The sequence below is a fragment of the Podarcis vaucheri genome (genome assembly GCF_965113315.1).
Source record: "Podarcis vaucheri genome assembly, chromosome: 13".
In the NCBI taxonomy this organism is placed as follows: domain Eukaryota; kingdom Metazoa; phylum Chordata; class Lepidosauria; order Squamata; family Lacertidae; genus Podarcis; species Podarcis vaucheri.
In genome coordinates this window covers 50,132,639-50,158,750 of record NC_138751.1, presented here as the reverse complement: position 1 = coordinate 50,158,750, position 26,112 = coordinate 50,132,639, and the positions used below count along the sequence as shown (strand labels likewise).

The 26,112-nt window shown below is 43.4% G+C and overlaps 1 protein-coding gene across 2 annotated transcripts in view; it reads right to left on the bottom strand.

Moving 5' to 3' along the window:
• Positions 1 to 25,670, bottom strand: part of CENPC (centromere protein C) — a gene marked incomplete at its 3' end in the record, with an annotated part of 29,306 nt that extends 3,636 nt beyond the window's left edge. For both annotated transcript variants that reach the window (XM_082194783.1, XM_082194784.1), the window contains exons 1-15: positions 25,521 to 25,670; positions 23,196 to 23,242; positions 22,532 to 22,599; positions 21,215 to 21,309; positions 19,915 to 20,017; positions 18,088 to 18,217; positions 17,598 to 17,789; positions 12,461 to 13,801; positions 11,562 to 11,632; positions 9,280 to 9,345; positions 8,208 to 8,312; positions 5,701 to 5,790; positions 4,423 to 4,512; positions 3,650 to 3,804; positions 1,487 to 1,577 (exon numbers count right to left, since the gene is read on the bottom strand). In XM_082194783.1, coding sequence (XP_082050909.1) covers positions 1,487 to 1,577; positions 3,650 to 3,804; positions 4,423 to 4,512; positions 5,701 to 5,790; positions 8,208 to 8,312; positions 9,280 to 9,345; positions 11,562 to 11,632; positions 12,461 to 13,801; positions 17,598 to 17,789; positions 18,088 to 18,217; positions 19,915 to 20,017; positions 21,215 to 21,309; positions 22,532 to 22,599; positions 23,196 to 23,242; positions 25,521 to 25,532 — 2,656 coding nt within the window. In that variant the 5' untranslated portion in view covers positions 25,533 to 25,670. The remainder of the gene's footprint in view (positions 1 to 1,486; positions 1,578 to 3,649; positions 3,805 to 4,422; positions 4,513 to 5,700; positions 5,791 to 8,207; positions 8,313 to 9,279; positions 9,346 to 11,561; positions 11,633 to 12,460; positions 13,802 to 17,597; positions 17,790 to 18,087; positions 18,218 to 19,914; positions 20,018 to 21,214; positions 21,310 to 22,531; positions 22,600 to 23,195; positions 23,243 to 25,520) is intronic.
• Positions 25,671 to 26,112: the final 442 nt, after the last annotated feature.

Below are 26,112 nucleotides of genomic sequence, written 5' to 3'. Positions count from 1 at the left end.
GAGCTCCACACACAGTTCTTTGGATACAAGTCTTTTTGCTCAATTTATTATTACTATTATTATTTATTAAATCTGTATACTGCCCTTCAGGGATGTGGGTGGCGCTGTGGGTTAAACCAGAGCCTAGGACTTGCTGATCAGAAGGTCGGCGGTTCGAATCCCCGCAATGGGGTGAGCTCTCGTTGCTCAGTCCTGGCTCCTGCCAACCTAGCAGTTTGAAAGCACGTCAAAGTGCAAGTAGATAAATAGGTACCGCTTCGGCGGGAAGGTAAACGGCGTTTCCGTGTGCTGCTCTGGTTCGCCAGAAGCAGCTTAGTCATGCTGGCCACATGACCCAGAAGCTGTATGCTGGCTCTCTCGGCCAATAAAGTGAGATGCGTGTCACAATCCCAGAGTTGGCCACGACTGGACCTAATGGTCAGGGGTCCCTTTACCTTTACCTATATTGCCCTTCATCAAAAGATCACAAAGTGGTTCCCAACATAAAAGTACGAAACTATGTTTCCTAAGTACCACTTCCTCCATTGTATCCAAGTGCAGAACATTTTATACTGAATTCATATAATCAATTGCAAAGTGGCAGCATTAACTGTAAAAATAGCTAAGCCCACACCTGCTGGTCTCACAGCCTCCCAAAAGGGCCACATCAACCCAGTTTAAACAGCTTGGGATATTGGGGGGGCAAGGTCTTCTCATCAGGTTAGATGCTTCACAGCTGACTGCCTTACTTCTCCTCCAAAAGGCAGAGGCAGCGGAATGGGAATGATGGAGAGGATTCTCAAAAGTACCAAGAGAGGAAACACGGCTGATTCCTCCTCTGGTCTCCTTCCAGGTGTTGTGCAAAGAGGTAAAGGAAAGGTGCATTCTTCCAGTGCAGGGACACCCAATGTTGCTCTACACTTTGCAGAAGGCCCAGAAGGAATAGCAGGAAGAAATGCCGAACTACTCTCGATTCCTCTCTTGCTTATTCAAAGGAGGACGTGAAGTGCCCCTTAGTCATGCAGTCAGACCAGGGGCGTACAAAGTAGGGGGAGGGCCGCCCCGGGTGCCACTTGGGGGGTGTGTGACAAGATGGCCCCTGCCTCCCTCCAGCTGTAGAGCGGCCGAGGGCGCACACAGTCAGTATGGGCGCCGCTTGCGCGACATCCATACAGGCTGCCACTCACATGGCAATCATACGGGCTGCCATCTGTACAGGATACCACACATGCACACTCTGTACAGGATGCCACACATGCACACTCTGTACAGGATGCTGCACATGCGCACTCCGTATGGACGTCGTGCCCCTCAGCGTCCTGCCCCAGGTGCCAGAGAGGGTTCCTCCGCCACTGAGTCAGACACAACGTATGCCCCAACATTGCTCAAGAAAACAGGATCATCTCCTTCCATAGACACTTATTCTCCCCCTTCTGCATTCATCTTCACCTTAGCCCTTCCCCCTCTCGGAAATGCTCATTATTTGGCAGATGATCGGTACACTTACCTGGCGGGATAAAAAAATAGTCTCCAGCAGTCAGACGGTAATACTGGTCGTACAGCATCAAAAGGAGCTTTCCACAAGAAATGTGAAAAACCTTCAGAAATGAAAGCCATAAAACGTTACTTCACTTTTCATCTTAAAACTTGTATAAAGTATCATCAGGCTGTTAAAAGCAAGAAGATCCAGCTTTTAAAAGCACAACAGTTTATCCACCCAAACAATGGTTTTGGATACTTTTGGTGCTGTGCATGCCTGGGCGCTACTGAAGGGGTGGGTGGTTGAAGGGAACCAATATCCTGGGCAATTTCCTACGACAGACCTTTCCACCGCCACTACTCGGCACAGAATCAATACACTGGGGAGGTAATCCAATCTCTGTACAGCTTTACCTGCTGGCATTGCATTATGAGAGAAAATACGTTTTCTTTTAACGAAAAAGCAAGCTGCCCTTGCTTCAAAGGGGAAATCCATAAAGTAATGAATTATTAACTCAGCAGCAGAAGCTTATGGGGATGGGAAAGAGTAAATACACCATGCATTGCAAAGAGTGTGATGGATTCATTAACATGTACAGTCATTTTTGCCTTGTTAATGAAAGAGGTGAGGGGGCAGAGTTATCTCTGCCACAACCCCCATCCGGAGACTGCTCCAATAATTTTACTTGTTGCATTAAAAAAAGGGGGGGGGGGTCTACCACAGGAAGCCATCTGTCTTAGCAGTGCTCTTATGCACTTCTTAACAGAACGTCTTGAACTAGCAATCTTAGAACTAAAATGTATTATTTTTGTTTTTCTTAAGATTGAGATGGTTTTGGCACATATACACTGACAAAGTTGCTGTACTCTGAAGTGACTCTGATTGTTTGCAGTTGTTTTCCCCCTCTGTAATTGTGTGACTGTTACATGTGATACAACAACAACAAACTAAAATGCAGAGTTCTAGTTTTCACAAATTAAAAAATATCTTTTCCATCTTTTATCATATGTAAGGCATAGTGCAAGATTCAACGTAGCATGAGAAAGAACCCACTCAAAAATGGGACTTCTAATTTTTCTGCTCCCCCACCCCCCAGAGCCCTGCACAACCAAAAACCTGTTTCAGAGGATTGAGGGACCCTCTGGAGATTTGTGGGGCACATGGGGGTCAGGAAGGGCAAAAAAAGAGAAACCAGAAATCCCATTGCACAGGTGGATTTCTGCTGCACAAGCAGTCAGACGTCACTAGATGTCAGCCATAGAATTTTTGCAAATGCATTTCAGATTTCAACTGTAAAACGCTGACTGTGGCTAGCCTGTAAATTCCAGTGACAATCTGTTTTCTGTTTAAAAGTGATGGGCACTCGGACTAGATAAAAATTAAAAGAAAAAGATTACACAGTTCTGCATTCAGCTAAAAGGATGGTGGATCAACACAGGAAATCTATACCCTTTGTCAGGGTATCTCAAGCTTCTGAGGAACATTGTTTCCCGATTTCATTAAAAGCCCAATTCTTTTTTCCATGAAACTCGCTGTTTAGATCAAACATGCCTCCTGACTGGAAGGAAGCCCAAAGCAAGGACTCATGCAGAGATGCGGCAAGCAGCCTCCTCCAAGGTATGTAATTCTGTTGTGTCTGCAGTAGGATCAGCAAAAATATAATGGGCAGCATCCGTAGTAAGCAGGTGTTTTGGGCTTATAGGATTGTTTAATCATTTAAGATTTCTTAATATATACAAGCGTCCCGGTACATTCTTTGCCCTGCAAAGCCTTGAGATACTTTACCACAGAAATACACATGTCATGTAGTTCAGTGGTGTCCAAACTCTTTTCCAAAGAGGGCCAGATTTGATGAAGTGAAAAGCCGTGAGGGCCGACTAAAGGGCCAACCAAAATTGTTAACCTTTGTTTAGGACTGAAGTTGTTGAGGGTTTTTTTTTTATTTTGCTCCAGAAAATAAACTGCCACAGGGGCCGGACTGAACCGACCAGTGGGCGGAATTAAGCCCCCGAAAGAGACTTTGGACATGCCTGATGTAGATTGACAACTGAGAAAAAACAGTTGCTCCATCTCACAAGTGGGAATATTAACAAAACTGGTAAAATACCAAGATGATAGCATACATAGGAAAAACGTGAGAACGTAACAATTTCATGATGCAAAAACATATACAATTTCTGGTATACTCACCAGTGTATCTGTGTGGGAATACTGAAATCCCTTTTCTTTTAATGGCTTTAGTATCAGTTTGCCGGCAGAAAAGAAAGGGGTATTCAGCTGTTTGTATATGGACACGGTGTCATCATTGATGAACAGCAAATGTGAATTACTCCTGCTCACACAGTCTGTTACAAAACCGGAAAATAAATACATGACTTAATATTCATAGGAGATGACAAGGTCAGATAATGTACACTGCAATATAACATGTGCTATCTTAGTCGTATGCAAAAATCTGCTTGCTTCATCAAAAGGTAAGCATGCAAAATTCTGCGGCGCACTGAAAGTTTGCATTGCAGTCAATGGCAAAATCAGAGAGTTGTAATATTTAAGGTAAGTATACTGTATTCAAAAAGTGAAATATGAAAAGCAAAGGAATGATACAAGCAGTTCTGCATGCGGGTGGGGGAGGGGAGTATATGCAGGATCATCATGGTTCTTGAAAGGCCACAGAGCAAGTTTTCAATATACAGTGGCACCTCTGGATGCGAACGGGATGCGTTCTGGAGCCCTGTTCACATCCTGAAGCGAATGCAACCCGCGTCCACGCGTCACAATTTGCCGCTTCCGCGCATGATGTCATTTGAGCATCTGCGCATGCGGCGAAACCCAGAAGTAACACACTCAGTTACTTCCAGGTCGCCATGGAGTGCAACCCAAAAATATTCATCCCGAAGCATATTTAACCCGAGGTATGACTGTACTTGCTATTCATGCCTTTAAACCTGTGTCACATTACTCACCAAGAAGAACCTCTTTATTGGTATCTTTATCAAACACAACAGCTGGCTGAGAACGATTTTTTAAGGAAACAGCTGAGTCGTCGGGTACTTCTGCAAAACAGAAGTACAAACAGAATTGGATCCCAGGTCATATAGCGGTTGCCCAAGAGGCAGGGCTGGAAGATTCAGTCAACCTGACTACACTTCTAGATGTGAGCTTTTGGAATAAATAGTCTTCAGGATGGACTGCAAAAAGATCAAAGCTATCCATTCTTAAGGAAATCAGCCCTGAGTGCTCACTGGAAGGACAGATCGTGAAGCTGAGGCTCCAATACTTTGGCCACCTCATGAGAAGAGAAGACTCCCTGGAAAAGACCCTGATGTTGGGAAAGATGGAGGGCACAAGGAGAAGGGGACGACAGAGGACGAGATGGTTGGACAGTGCTTTCAAAGCTACCAGCATGAGTTTGACCAAACTGAGCAGGCAGTGGAAGACAGGAGTGCCTGGCGTGCTGTGGTCCATGGGATCACAAAGAGTCGGACACGACTAAACGACTAAACAACAACAAATTCTTCAGGATTAAGTCCATGCAGGTTGTAAGTGTTCTTTGCAAGTCTCATGAAATCCTCTTCTAACTGCAGGTTGCCTAAGTCACTGCTTCTTTTGTGATCAGGAGTTCATACCTGTACTTGTGCAGAGCTTAGGAGCTACTTGAAAGCACTGAGGCTGTTTACTTCTGCCAAAGCCTAACAAAAAGTTAAGAGATGTGCCCCCACCAACCTCGTATTTTGGACTGAGGCAGATCCTATGATTAAGAAATATGCTTGGAACTGGCAAACTTATTTGTGGGTCACTAAAAGTGGATCTTAAGACAGTGAAGGGCTGTGAATTTACCGCAGGTTGACTCAAGTAAGTTCATAATATTGTTAAGGCCTTTGCTCTGGTCATCTCAAAAAAGCTCAGGGCCTACAGAGTGACTCCTTTGATTAATCTTTACTATTAGTAGAGAAGAGGTTTCATAGCTATCTTTATCTGCCAAAGTAAAAATTACATCCATATTCTAATTAAGCACACCAGTTAGCATATGATGTGCAGTATTTATCCTTTGGAAGTTTTCTTTAAAAAAAGGAAAGAGTGTCGCAAAGTCAGGACCAACATCCGTCCATTTGAGCACATAGTATACTATACAATAAGATGTTAATACTAAAAGTAGCATTTGAACCTTTGCTATCTAATGAAGTATACTTGGGGATTTTTTTCCAGTGCCCCCCATATACATATATAAATGATTATCATACCAAACTCCAGAAGAGGTATTGTCCTTTTAGTTTTTCGTTTCCTGGGTTCTCTCTGTTCAGGTGATATTACCCCATCGACTACAAAGCCACCTGAAATAACAATTAATTTTAGGAATCATTTCTCATAACCAGCTTAGATTATTTTAGTGTGAATCAAGGGATGATGGAATAACTAACTGGTGAACCTCTAGCAGATTAGTTCTTATCAAGTCCAATGAAGAAAGAGGTCTCCCATTAGGATGTCTTACAAGAAACACAGTTCACTACTAAGTGCCTCTTGCCAGGATTCTATTTCACAATTCCTTGATCAAACCTCTCAAACTGATATTGGGCAAGGGAAGAAGTTTATGGGGTGGTTTTCTGGATTTAAAATGGCTCCTACCTGTGGCAAATTGAGCCCTGTCTGAGCATTCCACATTTGACACTCCTGTAGTCAGACTCCATTTTACTTTAATGTGTTAGTTTCCCATTCTAGCCCCCTTCTAGAAATAAGAATTTTCTTCTTCAAGCAGGAGGCGAACAGATTTTTAAATCATTACAGCCTCTCTTTTATGTTAGCTTTATTAGCTACTGCATTCATTTTTGATTACATTTACAATAATTTTGATTAACCACACTATCATCAAAGTAAAAATAATATTGACAACTGATAATGGAAATAACATCAAATATAAACTATTATTCTTTATAGGAACTACGCAGACATGTTACCAAAACCTAAATTGCTAATTAAGCTGTATACTTTCTGATGTCTTTGGAATAAAATGAGATCTTGAAATTATGCTTGTGGGTTAAAAATATGTTCATAAATTCTGGCTTATCTAAAGAGTGAGAGTTGCATGCCTGCTGTTAACTCTCTCTTTACCAAGCTGAGAAGAAACAGCTTGAGACTTTATTCTTGTGCAGAAATGAAAGCTGTAGCGGCATTTTGTGTAGTTGCCTGCTCAAGAGATATCTACCAATATATTGGGAGGGTCAGGGCAATAGAGCAAGTGTAAAAGTGGCCAGAGTTCAACATATTTAAAGAGCACTGGTATACATGTTGAAGAATGCTATAAAGCATTCAAATTCCACGTGGTTTTCAAATGCAAGCAACATGAGAGGAACACTCAATAAAGGGGAAATAAAATAAGTGGTGCCCTTGCCACTTTCCAAATGTTAGGGAGCCTGACGTGGTCCTGCAGGCTAAAAGGTAAAGGACCTCTGGGCAGTTAAAAGGTAAAGGGCACCCCTGACCATTAGGTCCAGTCGTGGCCGACTCTGGGGTTGCGGCACTCATTTCGCTTTATTGGCCGAGGGAGCCGGCGTACAGTTTCCGGGTCATGTGGCCAGCATGACTAAGCCGCTTCTGGCAAACCAGTGCAGTGCACAGAAATGGCGTTTACCTTCCCGCTGGAGCGGTACCTATCTATCTACTTGCACTTTGACGTGCTTTCGAACTGCTAGGTTGGCAGGAGCTGGGGCCGAGCAACAGGAGCTCACTCCGTCACGGGGACTCGAACCGCCGACCTTCTGATCAGCAAGTCCTAGGCTCTGTGATTTAACCCACAGCGCCACCCGCACTGTGGCAGTTAAGTCCAGTCAAATTTGACTATGGGGTGAAGCGCTCATCTCACTTTCAGGCTGAGGGGGTCATGTGGCAAGCATGACTAAACCGCTTCTGGTGCAACGGGACACTGTGACGAGTGCTACAGCACACGGACACAGTGTTTACCTTCCCACCGCAGTGGTGGTGTAGTGGTTAAGAGCGGTAGACTCCTAATCTGGGGAACCGGGTTCGCGTCTCCGCTCCTCCACATGCAGCTGCTGGGTGACCTTGGGCCAGTCACACTTCTCTGAAGTCTCTCAGCCCCACTCACCTCACAGAGTGTTTGTTGTGGGGGAGGAAGGGAAAGGAGAATGTTAGCCGCTTTGAGACTCCTTAAAGGGAGAGAAAGGCGGGATATCAAATCCAAACTCTTCTTCTTCTTCTTATCTACTCGCACTGGTATGCTTTCGAATTGCTAGGTTGGCAGGAGTGTGGATTCAAACCGCCGACCTTCTGATTGCGTGGATTCAAACCGCCGACCTTCTGATCGGCAAGCCCAAGAGGCTCAGTGGTTTAGACCACAGTGCCACCTGCAGGTTACCACGCCACTTAAGAAGCCTCTATCACCAGGGTCCAAAATAACACAGAGAAACTACATGAGCCCTCAGGCTCCCTGCTGCAGATAAGCCTGCCTTCCAATATGTGTATGGCAACAAGAATGGGCATGTGAGGTAACAGAAGGGGCAGAGCTAAAACATTCTCCACCGCCCTTCCTGACACAAGGGGAGCCACTAACATATAGGGCTATAGAAATGAGATAAAAAGAAGAAATTACAATGCCATGCATGGCAAAGTAAATATTTATTTTTTACACTGAGCTGACTTTTACTTTTAAAGCATTCCCACAACAACAACATAGGGCTGCATTGCATTTGCCACAACCAGATAACATATATGAGCTTTGTATAGAACCTCACACCTGATGGTCTCATCTTGTATTTCACGCGTTCTCCTCGCCAGTACTCCAATGGTTTAAGACGCATTCTTTTGGTCCGGCGAATATTGGGCGTGTTGGAAGGCAATACTAATAAACAAGACAGGTAATGAAGAACAGATTTAGGTTGGGTAAAAACCCAGAAGCAGAACAAGAAAACACATACAAGGATGAAAATAATGTTTGGACCTGCCACACACTTTATAATCCTGCAGCTTAAAATAATAGATGCAGTTTAATGCAGTGTCAGAAAATTATTATTTATTTTTATTCCTCCCTCCCCTCCACCCATGGAATTTGGATCAGTATATCTGCCTCCAGTCCCACTTTAAACATTGCAATAGGTTAGAGAGGCTGTAAGAGTCAAGGTCAGCTAGCAAACTTTATGAACCAGCAGTTTAAACGATATCTGCACACTCAAAGGTCCAAAACTACAGCCGCTACACAATTGTGGGGAGAGTTCCTCCCACCCCATATTGTATTAACCATTTTTTACAGAGTTCAATCAGTATTTGCACTGTCCTCTCATGTATTCCTTAACGGTGATGAAGTGGGCCTAACTTTAAAAGAGCAGAGCCATCTAGAAGTAGGTGGCAGGTGGAAACATCTTCTCTGGCCCTTTGCCTGCAGAGAACTGACACCTCTCACCAATTTCTGTCTCCTGACTACCTTTAGGCAGCATGCAATGAGCTGCTGGTACTGACATTGGCCTAACCAAGGAAAGTGAGGTGGCATTAGGCAAGCTGTGGCACTGAAGCCAACCTGAAAGCAGTCTAAGGCCCACTGGTGGGTCCCAGCCCTCTGTGTGAGAAATAGGACACTAGGACAGTGTCCTCATGCTGTTTGACTAAGTGAACTGCCACAGCAGCCATCACTGGCACCAATTCAGTATAAATGCAAGCATGCAAGCACTCTCTCTCTCTCTCTATATATATATATATATATCTCCCCAGTTCTAAGACTGGCAATAGGCCTTCTTAACATGCCATCTTGCAGACAGAGAGATCAGAGTTCATTTGATGCAGTCTTCATTTAAAAAGAAAGAAAGAAATCTTACTCATTTTGCGCTTCAGTGCATTTAAGTAAGTTACACCTTGCTCCTCTTCCAAGTCTTCAGATTCATCTAAATAGTAAAATACAAATTAATTCGCATTTTTAATATCCCACCCTCCCTCCAATCAGCAGAGGGCTAACACAAATTAACTGAAAGAACCATAGAACCATAAAATCATAATCAAAACCACAACAGAACACAGTAAAATCAGTCAGTTTTACCTCCCAGCTTTGAGCCATCCACTGGAGTAGAATTTCTACCCTTTTATTACTGATGAAAATATTAAAGAGTAGCAGGCTCAGAACAGAGCCCTGTAGGAACCATTGGTGAGCACAGTTTGACTCATTTTCCAACCAACTGTGGATCTACCTGATCTTCTGGTCCATCTGTAACCAGTGTGCTAACCACATGTTGGCAGTTTGCCACCACTGATTTACATATTTTTCTACATGGGGGTAGTCAATGTGGTGCTCTCCGTATGTCCTTGAGTTATGGCTCCCATTGGTCCCAGACAGTAATTTTTGTATAACATTTGAAGAGGACCTGATCAGCCCCACTTGCTCTACATCGCGGGTGTCAAACACAAGGCCCGCGGGCCGAATCCGGCCCACCAGACCTCGTCATGTGGCCCGTGTAGCCGCCGCCGGCCGCCAGCCTTCACCTTTTATTCTCACTTTTTTTTTTTGACACAAGAAAGCCACCTCTTCAGCGCATGCGCGGCAGCCTACAAGCCAGAGAATTTGTTTTTCTGTAAAAAGAATCTCCATGTATCCGACCGTCGTGGAGATGCTAGGACCCTGGCGGTCTGCTTTTCGTTGCTGCGTTTGCACTCCCTTGGCTGATTTTGCAGCGCCCATGTTTGACCTCATCCCTCTTCCAGGCACAGCAACCCTCCCTTAAAAAAGCTCAACCAGTTTGGCATACGTAACCTAAAAAACCTCATGGGTTTCTTTTCTTAAGTAATGGGCTGTGTTTTTGAAGTTGCGAACAAATTAACAGGGCAACTCTCTCTCTCTCTCTCTCTTTCTCAGCCCTCTCCCACCTCTCCACATCTCCCTGCTTAACTATTTCCTGCCTCACTTTAAATCTTTTCTCACGTGGAAAGACACCTTTGGGAAGCGATTTTGCCCTTTCAGCTCCTTTCACCTACAATTATAGTACAGTATTGTAGAGCTGGAAGGGACCCTGTTGAGGATCCTCTACAATTTATACTAGAGGATAAATTGTACAATAATTGTACATTTGAATATCTACTTGCCATTATTCTATGTTTCTGCTTTCAGAGCTAGTTATTACTTACATTATTACAAAAAACAGTAATAATTGAATGCAGTGACAATAATTTATGATAATAAAGAGTGGACACATAGTCCTACAGATACAACCGGCCCTTTGAGGGTGACCAAACTGCTGATGCGGCCCCCGATGAATTTGAGTTTGACACCCCTGCTCTACATGATGCCCTGGGTTTCAATGACCGACTCATTCACAGAGGCACCAAAATGATGTGAGTACTTTTCAGTGTGTTATAGCCTTGCTATTTGGCACACGTTTAATCCAAGAGGTCCAGATTATTGGAAAATAGATCATTTTAAGGAGGGTGTCATGGTGCTGTGGGTTAAACCACAGAGCCTAAGGCTTGCCGATCGGAAGGTCAGTGGTTCGAATCCCCGCGACGGGGCATGTCAAAGTGCAAGTAGATAAATAGGTACCGCTCCGGCGGGAAGGTAAATGGCGCATTCATGCGCTGCTGTGGTTCACCAGAAGTGGCTTAGTCATGCTGGCCACATGACCCGGAAGCTGTATGCCGGCTCCCTCGGCCAGTAAAGCGAGATGAGCGCCGCAACCCCAGAGTCGGCCACGACTGGACCTAATGGTCAGGGGTTCCTTTACCTTTTACATGGTTAAAAGTTCTTCCACAACCTCCCCAAAAGCTGGGACTTGGCATGCATTTAGCCCAAGTCACATTGACTGCAAGAAAACACTGGAAGTTGGAAAACTTTGTACTGAATGCTCAAAGGAGAGGCTAATGTTTACCTCACAATGAAGGCCAGCACAAAGCAAGCGAAGCCAAACATGAATTTTAGGGCTGTGGTAGTTCAGTTGCCTCTTCAGGATTAGGCCTGTGACTGCTTCATCAAGGAACAAGCAATTATTGCTTGAATGACACAAGCGCCATTTACTGGCACAGAATACATACATGTATGTGTCTGTTTACAATTACGTACACAGATATACAGTAAAAGGAACTCAAAGAGCATACCAGACCAATCAATAAACCATACCTGATGTTGAATCCTCCCTGTTAACAGCAATCTGATGTTTTGAAGAAGTTTTAATTTTAGAAACAGGGCCACTTAAAGGAAAAGAACAATGGTAAAATCCTTAGAGAGCAAAAAAATCAAAACAAATTATCCATGCAAATTAAAAGTACCATACTAAAAGAAACTGTATGTAGAAACAAGAAGCGTTTCATAGAAAAAAGGCGACAGGCAACGAGAAATGGTTAACTTATCAAGAGCTATTAGAGTGGACTCAAGGGTTTCTTGTATTTAACTTTTCCCTAAGTTCAATTCTATTGCTTTTCATAACCTTAAACATGGCCTAAGGCATCAAGGGTGAACTGCAGGACTGAAACTCCGATTTGGATATGGTTATAAAATTCTAGGTTAGGAGCAAAGGAAGAAACACAACCCATGTACTACACACCATCAACTGCAGCAAGAACATATAGTGGGCTCTATGAGCAAAGGCAAAATTGAATAAAGCCAGGACCGTCCCCCCTCCAAAAAAACCCCTACATGACCACCCTCACTTGTCTGAAGCTGGCCTTGCCCTCCACCTTGCTTACCAGATTCACTCCCAGAGCCCTTGCACCACCTTCCCAAAGCCAGGTAAGAAAGGTAACACTTTTTTTCTTGGCCTCTAGGAAGGAGGCATGAAGGCTCTGGGAGCATCCCAGAACCCAGTAAGTGAGGCAAAGGACTTAAAAGCTCTTTCTATGGCAGGTTCCACCACCCTCACCCCCCGCAATTTATTTATTTTATTCATTTTTGGGCCATGTGCCTAAGGTCACGATTGATTAGTAAATTGCGCCTAAGTGAAGGGCCCATTCTATTGATTTAATATTTATACACCCCCGGAGTCAAATTAACATGCAACATAAATGGATGAAAGCACTTACTGCAAGGAACGCGTATTGTTCTTTTTTCGTTCCATAGAAGTATTTAATATTTTTTCTGCCACATACTGTTCAGGATAATCCTCTTGGTAGAAGGCAATTCCACTTTCTTGAGCACTTGCTAAGGAAGTCGGTCTTAATTCCCGTGGCAACGTCTTCCTTGGTTCGCTTATTGGTTCACAGGGGCTTCCACCCCCTTCAGAACTCTCGTTTTCTGATATCTGCTCTGAAACCGGCACCCTCTTACTTCCTCCAGTGGCTTCACCCTCTTCACCACACTGTTCTTCTCCTCCATGCTCGCTTCCAGAGCTATCACTTGAAACCAGCACCTTATTTTTCCTTCTAGGTCTTTTAACAATACTCATTGGGGTTTCCAAATCTTTTCGAGACAGCGTTCTTTTAGGCTTTCGCCTCTTAGCTGATTTGCTGCGTGACAACCTTTGGGCTGTATGTGTAATGGACTGCTTGCGCTTTGATAATTTTTCCCCCAAAACAGGAGCAGGATCCTCGGCGTCTATAGACTTTTGACAACCCCGTGGGGACACAGCTGCAGGTGTGCATTCTTGCCTATAATCTTCGTGAATTTCTACCGATGGCTTCCTTTTTGAATGTATTTGTTTCATAGGTTTTTTACTGCAAGGTAATTGCTCACCTGTACGTGTCGCAGACGATGGCGCTTCCAAAACATTGTGGCCTGAAGAATGAATCCGTTCTGAGTGCACCTCTATAGGACTTGCAGAATCCTGACAGCCTTCATCACGCGATACCACCAAAGGCTTAACTTTTGAGCAGCTCTGCTTCACAGATCGCTTACACTGGGATGACTTCTGGGCTGTACTTACGACGGCCTGTGGCTGCAATGAAAAATTGTGGTCCTGCTCCTGTAAGAACAGAAGGTCCCCTGCGTGGCTTCCACTTGCAGACACTTGGCAATCCTCACTGCATATACCGACAGATGACTTACTCTTGGAAGGTGTTTGCTTTCTGACTTGTTGGATGGTATTTACAGTTAGCGGCGAGTGGCCGCCTTCCACAGTGATTCTTTCATTAGTCCTTGAATCATTTTGCATTCCGTTAACTGTTCTTTCAGCAGTGTTAATTAACTTCGGTTTGCTTTGCTTTATTGGCGCTGGTGTAACAAGATTCTCTGATGTCCTTTTATTTTGTCTTCTGACACTCTGCTGCTTAGCTCTTTTTCCCCCTTCAGATGATGCAGATATTAAGTTGACTTTCTGTTGCTTTTTGTTCCTTGGGGATGTTGAAATCCAGGATGTAGAACTCAATCCAAATGATTCCTCTATAACAAACTCGCACTCGTCTTCTGGCTCTATACTGGCTGTATTTCTAGGAAGGAAAGGTAGATGTTTGATTGCTTACATATCACCAACAGCAAGAAAGAAAGCAAAACAACCCCACATACCCCAAATGTTATTCTCAGAGATGCTTCTGTTTTGACAATACACCCAGATATTTTCCAAATCAGCAACCATTTCATATTGTATTATTGTAAGTAAACTTCAAAAGGTTTAGGTCCACAAATCAGGTACCCTGGCTTCTGATCTGCTTCAAGTTTTAAAAAGTTTCTGCATATATATATATATATATATCCAAATAATTAATATTAAAAACAATGTTGAGGGCCTGATAGTAACAGGAAAACTCAGCAGCTTCCACTGCTAAAGAATACTAAAGGACTTCTCCCACTATTGATCAGAAAAATACAATCCCTCAGGCAATTTGGAAATGTTTAACATTATGAGATTCCTTAAGGAAAGAAAAACATAGGTTCTTTATCAGAAAGTGTTGGTCTTTGAGTGGTCCTCTGTGCAGCTGCGTAGTGGGATCTTGTGCCAGCATAGGGTATCATCTCTTAACTTCCTAGAGCTAAAACTGGGAGGAGGTATTCAGTTCAGCTATATAGATAAGCAACTTGTCATCTTTTGGGTCTCTGTGTGTATGATTATGTGGAAATGGATACAGGAATTAAAAGAATAAGCTGCACAGGTCAGCTCTACAAAATACAAATTTGGTTGCTCTACAGTTTGAGGTGGGAGTGCGAGAGTACAGTACTGGATACAACAACCCTGATAGAATTACTCCAAATTGTTTCAGGTGGTACCGTATTTTTCGCTCTATAACACGCACCTGACCATAACACGCACGTAGTTTTTAGAGGAGGAAAACAAGAAAAAAATATTCTAAACAAAACAGTGGATGTATGATTTTTGTGGTTCATGCTGTGGCCACAGACATGTGATCTGACGGTGAGTTTGGGGTAGCCCAATGCAAAAATCCTGAGGATCCATGTGGGTCCATGCTTTGTAACCACGTTTTTGCCCCATTGCGGCCCCATGAAACAGTGGGTGCGTGTGTGTTTTTTGTGCAGGCTGTAGCCATGGACATGCTATGTGATCTGATGGTGAATTTGGGGTGACCCAGTGCAAAAATCCTGAGGATCCATGTGGATCCGTGCTTTGTAACCACGTTTTAAGTGGGGAGGGAAGGAAAAGCACTCAAGGGACAAGGAGCACACGTGGGGGGGGGGTGTGGAGAAGGGTGCTGCTAATAATGCAGGAGAGGCTCCTCTCCGGCTTTGCTCCTTTAGAACAAGCAGGCTCTGCATCTCTCCCTCCTCCCCAGCAAGGAAACCACGATAGTAACCACTCTGAGACAAATCAAGAAAAAGTGCGACCAACACTCTCCCCCAACAAGCACAGTGAGGTCAACACACACACACACACAGAGAGAGAGAGAGAGAGAGAGAGAGAGAGAGAGAACTGGCCCTAAAGTTGCAGGGCGCTGGAAGTCGCAGGGGCGCTGGGGGAGTGAATGGGAAGCAAGAGAAGGAGAACGATCCCTCACACACACACAGACACACAGAGTGTCAATTCTAAAGTCGCAGGGGCGCTGGGGGAGTGAATGGGAAGCAAGAGGAAAAGGAGCCCTCACACACAGAGAGACACACAGTGTGGATTCTAAAGTCGCAGGAAGAGTGAATGGGAAGCAAATCACACACAGAGAGACACACAGAGTGTGGATTCTAACGTCGGGAGAGTGAAGGGGAAGCAAGAGGAGAAGCAGCCCTCACGCACACACAGACACACAGAGTGTGGATTCTAAGGTCGGGAGAGTGAAGGGGAAGCAAGAGAAGGAGAAGCAGCCCTCACGCACACACAGACACACAGAGTGTGGATTCTAAGTTCGGGAGAGTGAAGGGGAAGCAAGAGAAGGAGAAGCAGCCCTCACGCACACACAGACACACAGAGTGTGGATTCTAAGGTCGGGAGAGTGAAGGGGAAGCAAGAGAAGGAGAAGCAGCCCTCACGCACACACAGACACACAGAGTGTGGATTCTAAGGTCGGGAGAGTGAAGGGGAAGCAAGAGAAGGAGAAGCAGCCCTCACGCACACACAGACACACAGAGTGTGGATTCTAACGTCGGGAGAGTGAAGGGGAAGCAAGAGAAGGAGAAGCAGCCCTCACGCACACACAGACACACAGAGTGTGGATTCTAACGTCGGGAGAGTGAAGGGGAAGCAGGAGGAGGAGAACGATAGCTCAAGCACACACACACACACACACACACACACACACACACACAGCCCCTACAGTGCCTAATCCAAAATCGGACAGCAAAAAACTGCAGGCAGGGACAGAGAGCACGGGGTTGTTTTAAAGCAGCCAACTCCCGCTCTGCTTCTCTCCCTCCTCCCCGGCTCCCCTAGCTGACAGGAGCCGCTTACACCCGCTTTGCTGTTTCAAAGCGAGCCACGGACTGCTCACGACTGCAGCAGATTCCCCCGCCATCTGTAGGCATTCGCTCCATAACACGCACAGACATTTCCCCTTACTTTCTAGGAGGAAAAATCTGCGTGTTATGGAGCGAAATTTACGGTATTTAGTTGGCTATTAAGTAGCACAGTGGGATCTGGACAGCTTCCGAGATGAAACTCTGGGGCATAATCTGAGGTCCATAATCTTAGACAAAAAGATGATGGTCTATGTGGGAAGGAGTCCCTGGTTTGTGCAAGTTCCCATATTCATGCCTGCACAGAGACCTGAAAGAAAAACTGCCATCATATCCCTCTCCCAAAGAACTTACACATTGCCAGACCTCTCCCCTACAGAAAGGGAAGCTACAGAAGATCTTTGCACCATATAGGGGCCAGACCACTGTTGTATTAATACCATATGTTGTTACACATTCTTCTAACGTCAGAAAGCCTCTACTTTTGCAGTATACTTTCTTTCTTAATCAGACCTTTTTATTGTCCCAGGCGCTCCTGATGCCAATAAGAGCCTGCAGACAGGAGATCCAATATGCTTTTGTTTATTCAATTGAACAAAGCGCACAAACATCTCCAAAAAAGGGAAGGAACATGCCAGCCACGAGGATTTCTTATTATTATTTTGTTTATAAACTCAATAAAGATATTATTTTTTAAAAAAATGGACTTGACACAAAGACAGCGGATTTTTTTAAAAAAGATAATATTAAATAATACAAAGATATTATCAAAACCACACAGATTATTACTGGACTGGAACCTTAAGGACTAGGAGATGAAGGTGAAATGGGCACACAATTGTGGCTATCCAATCAAGATGAAAAATGAGGAAAATTATGGGGAAAGACTTAAATTTCACCACATGTTATCTGATTTTTAGATGGTACCTGACCCCATCCAAATCAGCCAAAATAAATAAATAAATAAATAAATAAATAAATATCAGCAACATGCGTTGGAGATGCAGACAAAATGAGGGAACCTTATTCCACATGTGGTGGACATGTCCCCTAAGGGAAGATAAAATAAATAATAAAATAAGTAAATAAATGACAAGCTAATGTGAAATGTCTTGCTCTGCTTTCCTTTGGATCACATTAACGAGGCCGAGGGGGGTGGGTCTTGTTGCCTGGGCAGCATACACAATGTCCAGACTTGTGCCCCAGGGACCTCACTTCACTCCTCTTAACTCAGTGATTTAACTTCACCCCCAGAGGCACACCCCATTGTTTCCCGAGACAGATGGATGCCAACATAATTTGGTGGCTATGTTTCAAATTACAAACGCTCAAACACCTTACACAAAACTAAAATACAGTGATATTATGCTTGCAGTACAAAACTTATCTCACCGTTCTTTAGAAGATCTTGTCATGGCGTCTAATGATGCTACAGACTCTGCTATTTTCTTTTGACAGGAAGAGATAGGAAAACATGCTGAAAGCTCCTTTGTTTCTTTCCTTGCATGATGCTCCTCAGATTTTCTAGCATCTCTGCTGCTCTGTAAATCTTTATCAGGTGCCTCCTCATGCCACCTTGGGCTCCTTTGGGAGGAAAGGTAGGATATAAATCCAATAAATAAAAATAAAGATACAACCAAATTTGGGGGGTGAATTAAGCCACACTGATATTTTGGTTTTCCAGGTTTATCTCAATACCCTGAAACGACCTCTGAAACCCAGTGCACCATTACAGACAAAACCAAGTCCTTCTTCCAAGCCAGTCCATACATGTATGGCTTCAATTATACTATAGAAGTTGGCCATTTGTTTACTCGTCAGTGTGATGTTAAGTGGGAGCATAAATATTGCTGCACAATATTTCACTTTCATCAGAACTTACATTTCCCTATGAGATTTCTCTTTGTCCTCATTCAGGAAAGCAGGTATTCCGAATATCACCGGGACATCCTCATCTATGGAATCCGCATGCTCACTGCTTGGTGTTTCAGCACCTTTTAACGTTGCCGCATCTGTTTTAATGGTGGAACAAACCAAATAAACAGAATAGTGATAACTGTTACTATTTCTGACCTAAGAACTATTCTTATTCCACACTATTATCAGCCAAACATTGCCTGCCCAGACATTTTTCATTACTGATTTTTAAAGGATGTTCGTTGTGACTACATTTTTTTAAAATGGATTTGTATTCTCCTCCAAGAGAGCAGTGTATATTGAAACATATTTAAAAGCTAAAGCTGCAAGAATGATTAAAACTGTCCTACTTAACCGAAAGTATACCACTGATTATTCACACCTTCCCACCGCCTTTTGAGGGGGTGTGCTTCAGAAGGACAGGCTCATCTTATTTCAAAACATCACTGAGGCTTCTGCATGCCCTGAAGAGACAAGGTGATGCTGTTGACAGATGAGCTCTGTCATCTTTTGAGTGGTGGGTGGTATACAGTCTCTGCACTATGAGAAAGAGGAAGGAGGATGCCAGAGTTGGCGGGAACTTTGAATAGCCAAATAGGCAATGGGGGAGCAACTAGGGGGTTACTGTTTAGATCAACTAGGGGGTTACTGTTTAGATCAACTAGGGGGTTACTGTTTAGATCAAGTGAAGTTACACTGGGGTGAAAGGCGCTGCACCTAGCTGGCCACATCTGAGAAAAGGTTACATTTTTTTTTCCTTTCCAGGAAAATATGCCTCAAGTAATCAGAAGTATCTACAGTGGTAGCTTGGTTCTCGAACTTCATCCCTTCCGGGAGCCTGTTCAACTCCCGAAACCGTTTGCAAACCAAGGCGCGGCTTCCAATTGGCTGCAGGAGCTTCCTGCACTCAAGCGGAAGCTGCGTCGAAAAACGTTCGCAAACCGGAACACGTTACTTCCGGGTTTGCGGCGTTCGGGAGCTATTTTGTTTGACAACTAAGCCGTTCGAGAACCGAAGTACCGCTGCATTTTGTTTTGTTTTCCAATTAAGTTTGGAATATTTCAATAAAGTTTTTCTATCAACAGGGCTTGAGGGCATGTTATATTTCATTTTTAATATAATGCAAAGACGAAATATCAAAACGAGCCACCTAACTTCCAAATGTGGCAGCCCCCCCCCCCCCCGATCATCACCTCGGACAGATTCCAGGTTTATACAGGAAAGGATGGACCTTCTGAGATAGATGCTCAGACTTCAGGTGAAACCCCAAACAAAGGCTATTTTGTAGTTATGGGGTAACTCAGTTCACACATGGCCCCTATGTAAGCTGTATAATGAACAACTGAAGGATTTCCAAAATTCCACACACATACAGCATAAGGTATTTAGTGTGAACTGGAACTTCAGACCTGAACATTTGTACTCAAGTGGGTTATTCTGTTCAATCTGTCCTCCAAAATTTCACATGGTTTTTATGTGCTCCATTTCCATTTTTGTTCTGTTCTTTAGCTCCCTCCCCACCTCCTTGCCCCCAGAAATTTTGGACTGAAATCCCTACATTTTTTATAATAAAACTCATCTTTCTTCCCCTTCCCTCACTTCTTACATGGGGAATGGAAACATAGCAGAGATCGGAACTGCTACGTTCACTTTTCAAATTATCTGGAAATGATCTATGTTTAATTTCAATTTTTTTGTACTTCAGAACGTTTTGGAAGCATTAACGTACAAAAGACCAACGTTTTCATATTCTCACCCAAATGATTACCAGTTGAAAAATCATGCTGCCCACCTGAAATCCTGTCATTTCCTTCTGGTGATGGTAAGGAGATGTTGGTATTAAATACATTCTGCACATAGTTAATCTTACTTGGTTCTGGCTCTATCTGTTCTTCCTGACAATCAAAACGGCAACATAATAGAAAAATACACTGTTAATAAACACAGTACAAACAAGCTTCACAAATAAAATGTTGTTTCTGAGTTTTGGGCTGCCTAAATCATGCTGGCTATCTTATACAATATCAATCTTAATACAGGAGAAAACACACACAGTGTGAACATCCATGCTGTTGTGAACAGCTCAAGGAGCTCATGGCTCCTGCAGTAGTCAAGGAGCTGTCCCAATTTTTCATGTGTCTAAGCGACGTGGTAAGTTACGGAGGTAGTAGAGATCACTAGCAAGAGCACCTTCTGAGTTGTGGAACTCCAAAAGAGTCACCTATTGCCACATTTCTTATCTTTTTTTGTCAGGCATAGCGCACACACACGTATCATAAGTCGCAATATATTGCCAGGTCAAAAATGTGAAACCAATATCATGATACCAACACTAGGTCAATGGTTCACCCACAGTTTTGTCTGAATTCAGCTTCAGTTTATTAAAGGTAAAGTGAACCCTGACCATTAGGTCCAGTTGTGACCGACTCTGGGGTTGCGGCGCTCATCTCGCTTTACTGGCCGAGGGAGCCGGCGTACAGCTTCCGGGTCACGTGGCCAGCACGACTAAGCCGCTTCTGGCGAAACCAGAACAGCGCCCGGAAACGCTGTTTACCTTCCTGCCGGAGCAGTACCTATTTACCTACTTGCACTTTGACGTGCTTTCGAACTGCTAGGTTGGCAGGAGCAGGGACCGAGCAACGGGAGCTCACCCCGTTGCAGGGATTTGAACTGCTGACCTTCTGATCGGCAAGTCCTAGGCTCTGTGGTTTAACCTACAGCACCAGCACCCATTAAAGATGTTACAAATCCAACAGAGCAGAGCAGAACAGAAGCTAGGATTTTCTTTTTAAGGCAGCAGTGGCTCTGGTCTGCAAATCACTTTTCCCTCAGATTAGCTCATATGGGCTCTCAGATTAGCTCATATGGGCTGAAGGGGGAAATGTTATCAAATAAACCACCAATAACACCATGCCCATGTCTGAGTAACACGGGTTAACAAAGAAAAAGAAAATTTTAAACCAGCAGCATAACAGAAGTGTCACTTTTTCAACTTCAGCTGACCAAACGTGACTGGATATGTTAAATGGCATAACATGCATGGCTACATGGACAATCACAAAAAAGCCATATTAAAAAGAGAAACAGCTTACCTTTCTCCCACGAGATAGAGTTTGACTGAAGTCTGAGCAAGGGGATGAGCAACATGATATGCTTGGGGAGCATACTGTATTTTCCTCTGCACAAGCTAAAGAGACGGGGGGGGGGGATGGTTAAGAAGAAAAATCTAGTAGTACCCGCTCGTTGGTTCTTTTAGCTAGAAAGGGCTCAAATATCCTAAGCTAAAATGCCATTTTAAGGGATTCAAAATTGTGTTTGCCAACCTGCCAGGAGTGCAAAATAAAATGAGTAAGATTCCTCAAGAGGAATATGACTGTGTGGCAAGAAGCTTGTGGGACAATTCTACACAGAGCTCAGCAAGCCCCCTGATTTAATGGGTTTGGGTACATCTCATTGTCCCTAGGACTGGGCTCTTAGCACAGCAGCTTTTTACAGACCATGAATTAGTTGATGACATAATAAAACATGGGTAATTAAAAGCAGGAGCTTCCAAATTTATTTTTCTGGCCATGCTGAAAGAGGGGGAAGGAAGCATATGAGTCCAGGAGAACACACTTATTCATGTTTCTCTAAGCCATAGCTTACCGTGACATCTTGAACAATAGTAGTAGAACCTTAACAAGTATCAGAGAGAAACTGATCTAGAAAGCTTAGAGATGCTCCCAATTCATGTCTTCCTACACCACTACAAGCACATCCACTTTTGCCTTTGGTTATAAAGGCAACAGCAGTTTCAGGCACAACCAATTGATGTGTACATCATGCCAACGCTGGAAGTGGCCAGAAAGGGGTGTAATAGGGGCGTAGTGGGCTTACATGCACTCTGCCAACACATGTGGGGATCAGGAACACAAATCCCACTCAAAATGTTCACTACCTGTATTTAATTTAGCATTTAAGATTTATTTATTTTTTAACGAACCAAGTGAATTGCCTATGAGATTGCCTACATACTGCAATCTTTAAGGCACCACAAATCTTATTGTTCTTGGAAATGTGGAATTCTTTTTCACTTTTGTGACATATGGGCAGGAATTTAAAGTACTGTAGCCCTTTAAAACAGCCCTTTAAAAACAGCTTTAAAAGCACAGTGCATGTATACGTTCTGGTACAAACAAGATGTGAAGAATTTGTGGATTTGGCCCGTGGTTCTGACTACAGAATCTGATAGGTTCAGAAACTGTGGCAAGCTGTACTGCAGTGGAATTGAACTTTATAGCTGACACGAAAACAATGGTTCACTACCAACCCCATCCACAATTTGTGGAATCATGATCAAACTATTTTTTTCAGAACAGTTCACATATTGCATACTGCATTGTAAACAATTCACAAAATAGGTAACTTACATGTAAAGCAGTCTTGTATATATTTCAATACATTTTCTCCTTGCTGTATATCAGGAACTTTATTTGGACTGGCAGGAGGGAAAGACAAATGATATGAGTGACTTCAAAAATTATTCCAACCTGCAAATATTGCCTTCTCAGCATATTGATAATGCTGCATTATACAAAGCAGTCAAACAACAGTGATTTGATTTCATGATGGGATACGCAATGATTGAACTCTATTTGAAAAGTGGTTTACTATTCATTAGGAGTGGGGATATGTTCAAGAGACACAGGCTCAATCATCAAATTTCTTAGGTGTGTGGAATTAGTAGCACAGTTCTTTTGATCCTGGCTGATATGAAATACAGCAGTACCTCAGGTTACATATGCTTCAGGTTACAGACTCCGCTAACCCAGAAATGGTGCTTCAGGTTAAGAACTTTGCTTCAGGATGAGAACATAAATTGTGTGGCGCGGCGGCAGCAGGAGGCCCCATTAGCTCAAGTGGTGCTTCAGGTTAAGAACAGTTTCAGGTTAAGTACGGACCTCCGGAACAAATTAAGTACTTAACCTGAGGTACCACTGTACTGACATATGAGACACACTTAACTATTGGAAAGCTATCCACATTTTTGGTTGCTTCTGAATAATAGAAGTTTAATAAACAAAAGTTAATTACCCTTGTTTGTTGCAGTATCTTGCTCTGTAGTTATCTTTTAAGTGATTCTGATGACAAAAAAGAAATAATTCTTATGAATATGCTTCTTGAAAATGACAATATTTATTGCAGTAATCATATGCCACGAAGCTATACAAAACATAATCAAGGCAACTCAAGGCTGCACACAAACAGCAGAAGTTTGAATAATCATAGTGAAGGAAGAGCCAGCTTTAATAGAAGTAAAATCATACATTCAGTAATGAACAGTTTGAAAAAGCTGTCCTGTATTTGAAGAGTGATAGGACCTGACTTGCTGTTAGGCAGAGTAAGGCAGCTGCTTATGGCAGCTAAAGTGTCATGAAAAGGCAGCAAGTTATTTCTTTAGTTATTGTTGTATTTTCACTTCACGGGAGAAGGGAGGCACTTGTGGGATGTTCTGCGTCAGGTGCCAAAATAACTTGACTCACCTAGGGTACTAAATACATTGTCTCAGCGACGAACTTTTTATTTCTTGCTCTGCCTCTGACAGAAAGATGTTTTGGCATACATTATAATCTATACTAACTCAGCTGGTATACTTTCAATTGATGGTAAATCTTCTAAGACATTTAATCTGGCAAGCAGAACCAGGTATAGATGTCTGCTATCCATTTGATTATATATTATGCGACTGGAACTTCAGGATGTGGCAACACAATGTAGTCAAAAGAATACAAACTCTCAGAAGTGGGCATCACCCTCTATGCGGATGAGGTGGATTGTTACATCTCCGATGTAAATATTTCAGGAGAAAAATCAGATGAGTCAGTAAATGAACACAGAGCTTTTTCCAGATGCACCTTGGATTTAGTACCAGATCTAGTACAAATTTAATAAATAATGACTTCCACACACACCACAAAACTGATACTAAAAGTCTATGACATTACTACCACTACTAAACCTTTTTGTTATACAATTAGTGACAAAATGTTCCTCATATATATATGAACATATATATATATATATATATATATATATATATATATATACACACACACACACACACACACACACAGTGGTGCCCCGCAAGACGAATGCCTCACAAGACGAATGCCTTGCAAGACGAAAGAGTTTTCCGTTTTTTGAGTCGTTCCACAAGACGAATTTCCCCATGGGCTTGCTTCGCAAGACGAAACGTCTTGCGAGTTCTTGCGAGTTTGTTTCCTTTTTCTTAAAGCCGCTAAGCCGTTAATAGCTGCTAGGCCGCTAATAGCCGTGCTTCGCAAGACGAAAAAACCGTAAGACAAAGAGACTCGCGGAACGGATTAATTTCGTCTTGCGAGGCACCACTGTATGATGTTATTCATATATGATGATATGATATATGATATTCATGATATATGTATATGATATTCATGATATATGTAGTTATTCATGATATTCATGATATATGTAGTTATATATGTAGTTATATATGACGATGATATTCATATATATATATATATATATATATATATGAACATATATATATATGAACTATATATATATATGCAGGTTTTGGTGTCTTCGGGTGTCTTCCCGTGTAAGAGTCGGGGTGTCTGTGCGACGTCGCCCAGACACCCCGACTCTTACACGGGAAGACACCCGAAGACACCAAAACCTGCATTCCTGTACCCGTGAAAATCTACGAAAGCAAATATATATATATATATATATATATGAACCGTCTCAAGGGCACTTGCTATTTTATGCCACCTGTCCATATTGGTGGCTGTTTTTAAAAATGTAAACAGAACCAAAATCCATGTTTGTTCCCTTTTCAAAGAGCTAGCCCAGCTTCCCTTCCAACTTTACTGCAACTAAATCTGCTCAGGTCGCAGAATGAAAACGTTGGAGCTGGAAGCATTCTGCCTAAAATACGAAGGACCCACAGTTTAATAATAATAATAATAATAATAATAATAATAATGAAAAAGGGGTGGATAGGGAGAAGTCATAGTCCATAGTGAAGTCAGGACGTCCTAGTAACCACTGGCAGGCCCCCAAAAAGAAAGAAACCGCTATAGGTTAGTTAGCTCCATGTTACGTCAAGCGAACTTTTACGGTTCGAATCTAGTCGGGAGAAACGAGGGGCGAAACTGAGGCGAAACTGAAGGCTGTCGCGAGCGAAATCGCCTCACGAGAGGCGTAGCCAGGATTTAAACTGGGAGGGGGCGCGATTGGTCAGTTATTTAACGATCGATTTCTAATCATTTCCTCGATTTTTGGAGGGGGGGAGACAGATACCCCCCGCCGCGCCCATGTTACCCCCTCCCCGCCCCCCCCATTTCTCCCCCTCTCTCCCCCCTCCCCCCGTCTCACCAGGGAGTGCATGGCGGCGACGTTGGGGCAGCCGTGAGGGGAGGGGCCGCCTCCGCCGCGCGGGACTTTTCCTCTCCTTCAACCCCGTTTCAAAAGCTCGCCTCGCGGGGGAGGAGGAGGCCGCTCATTGGCCGGGAGGGTTTGTGGCGTCATCGGAGGAGGCGGGGTCAGCGACGAGGGAAGGAAAACGAGAGGCGGAGGCGGTTTCCTCCCCGCCCCGCCCCCAGTCCCGAGCAAAAAGAGCTACTGCGCGTTTTTTGTAGACTCGCGCGCGGAAGGCGATATTGCGGGTTTGCCGTGGGGCAAGGGGGGGGGTGAGTGGGAGCGCGGAAAGGGTATCCCTAGAGAAATGCGGGGGGGGGGGGCGCGGCCGGCGGGGTTGAATCTTCTTTTTTAATAGATAACATTTTTTTTTAATCTATAACAATTTATTGATTTTCCAAAAATAACAATAATAATAAAAAGGGGGGGGGGGAAATAATTAATAACCAAATTAAACCATGAATTGAATCTTCAAGGTCTCCAAGCCATATAATAAGTGGTACTGAAAATAGAGGTTTCCTTAACTTCCTCCTCCTGTGAAAGGTGAGAT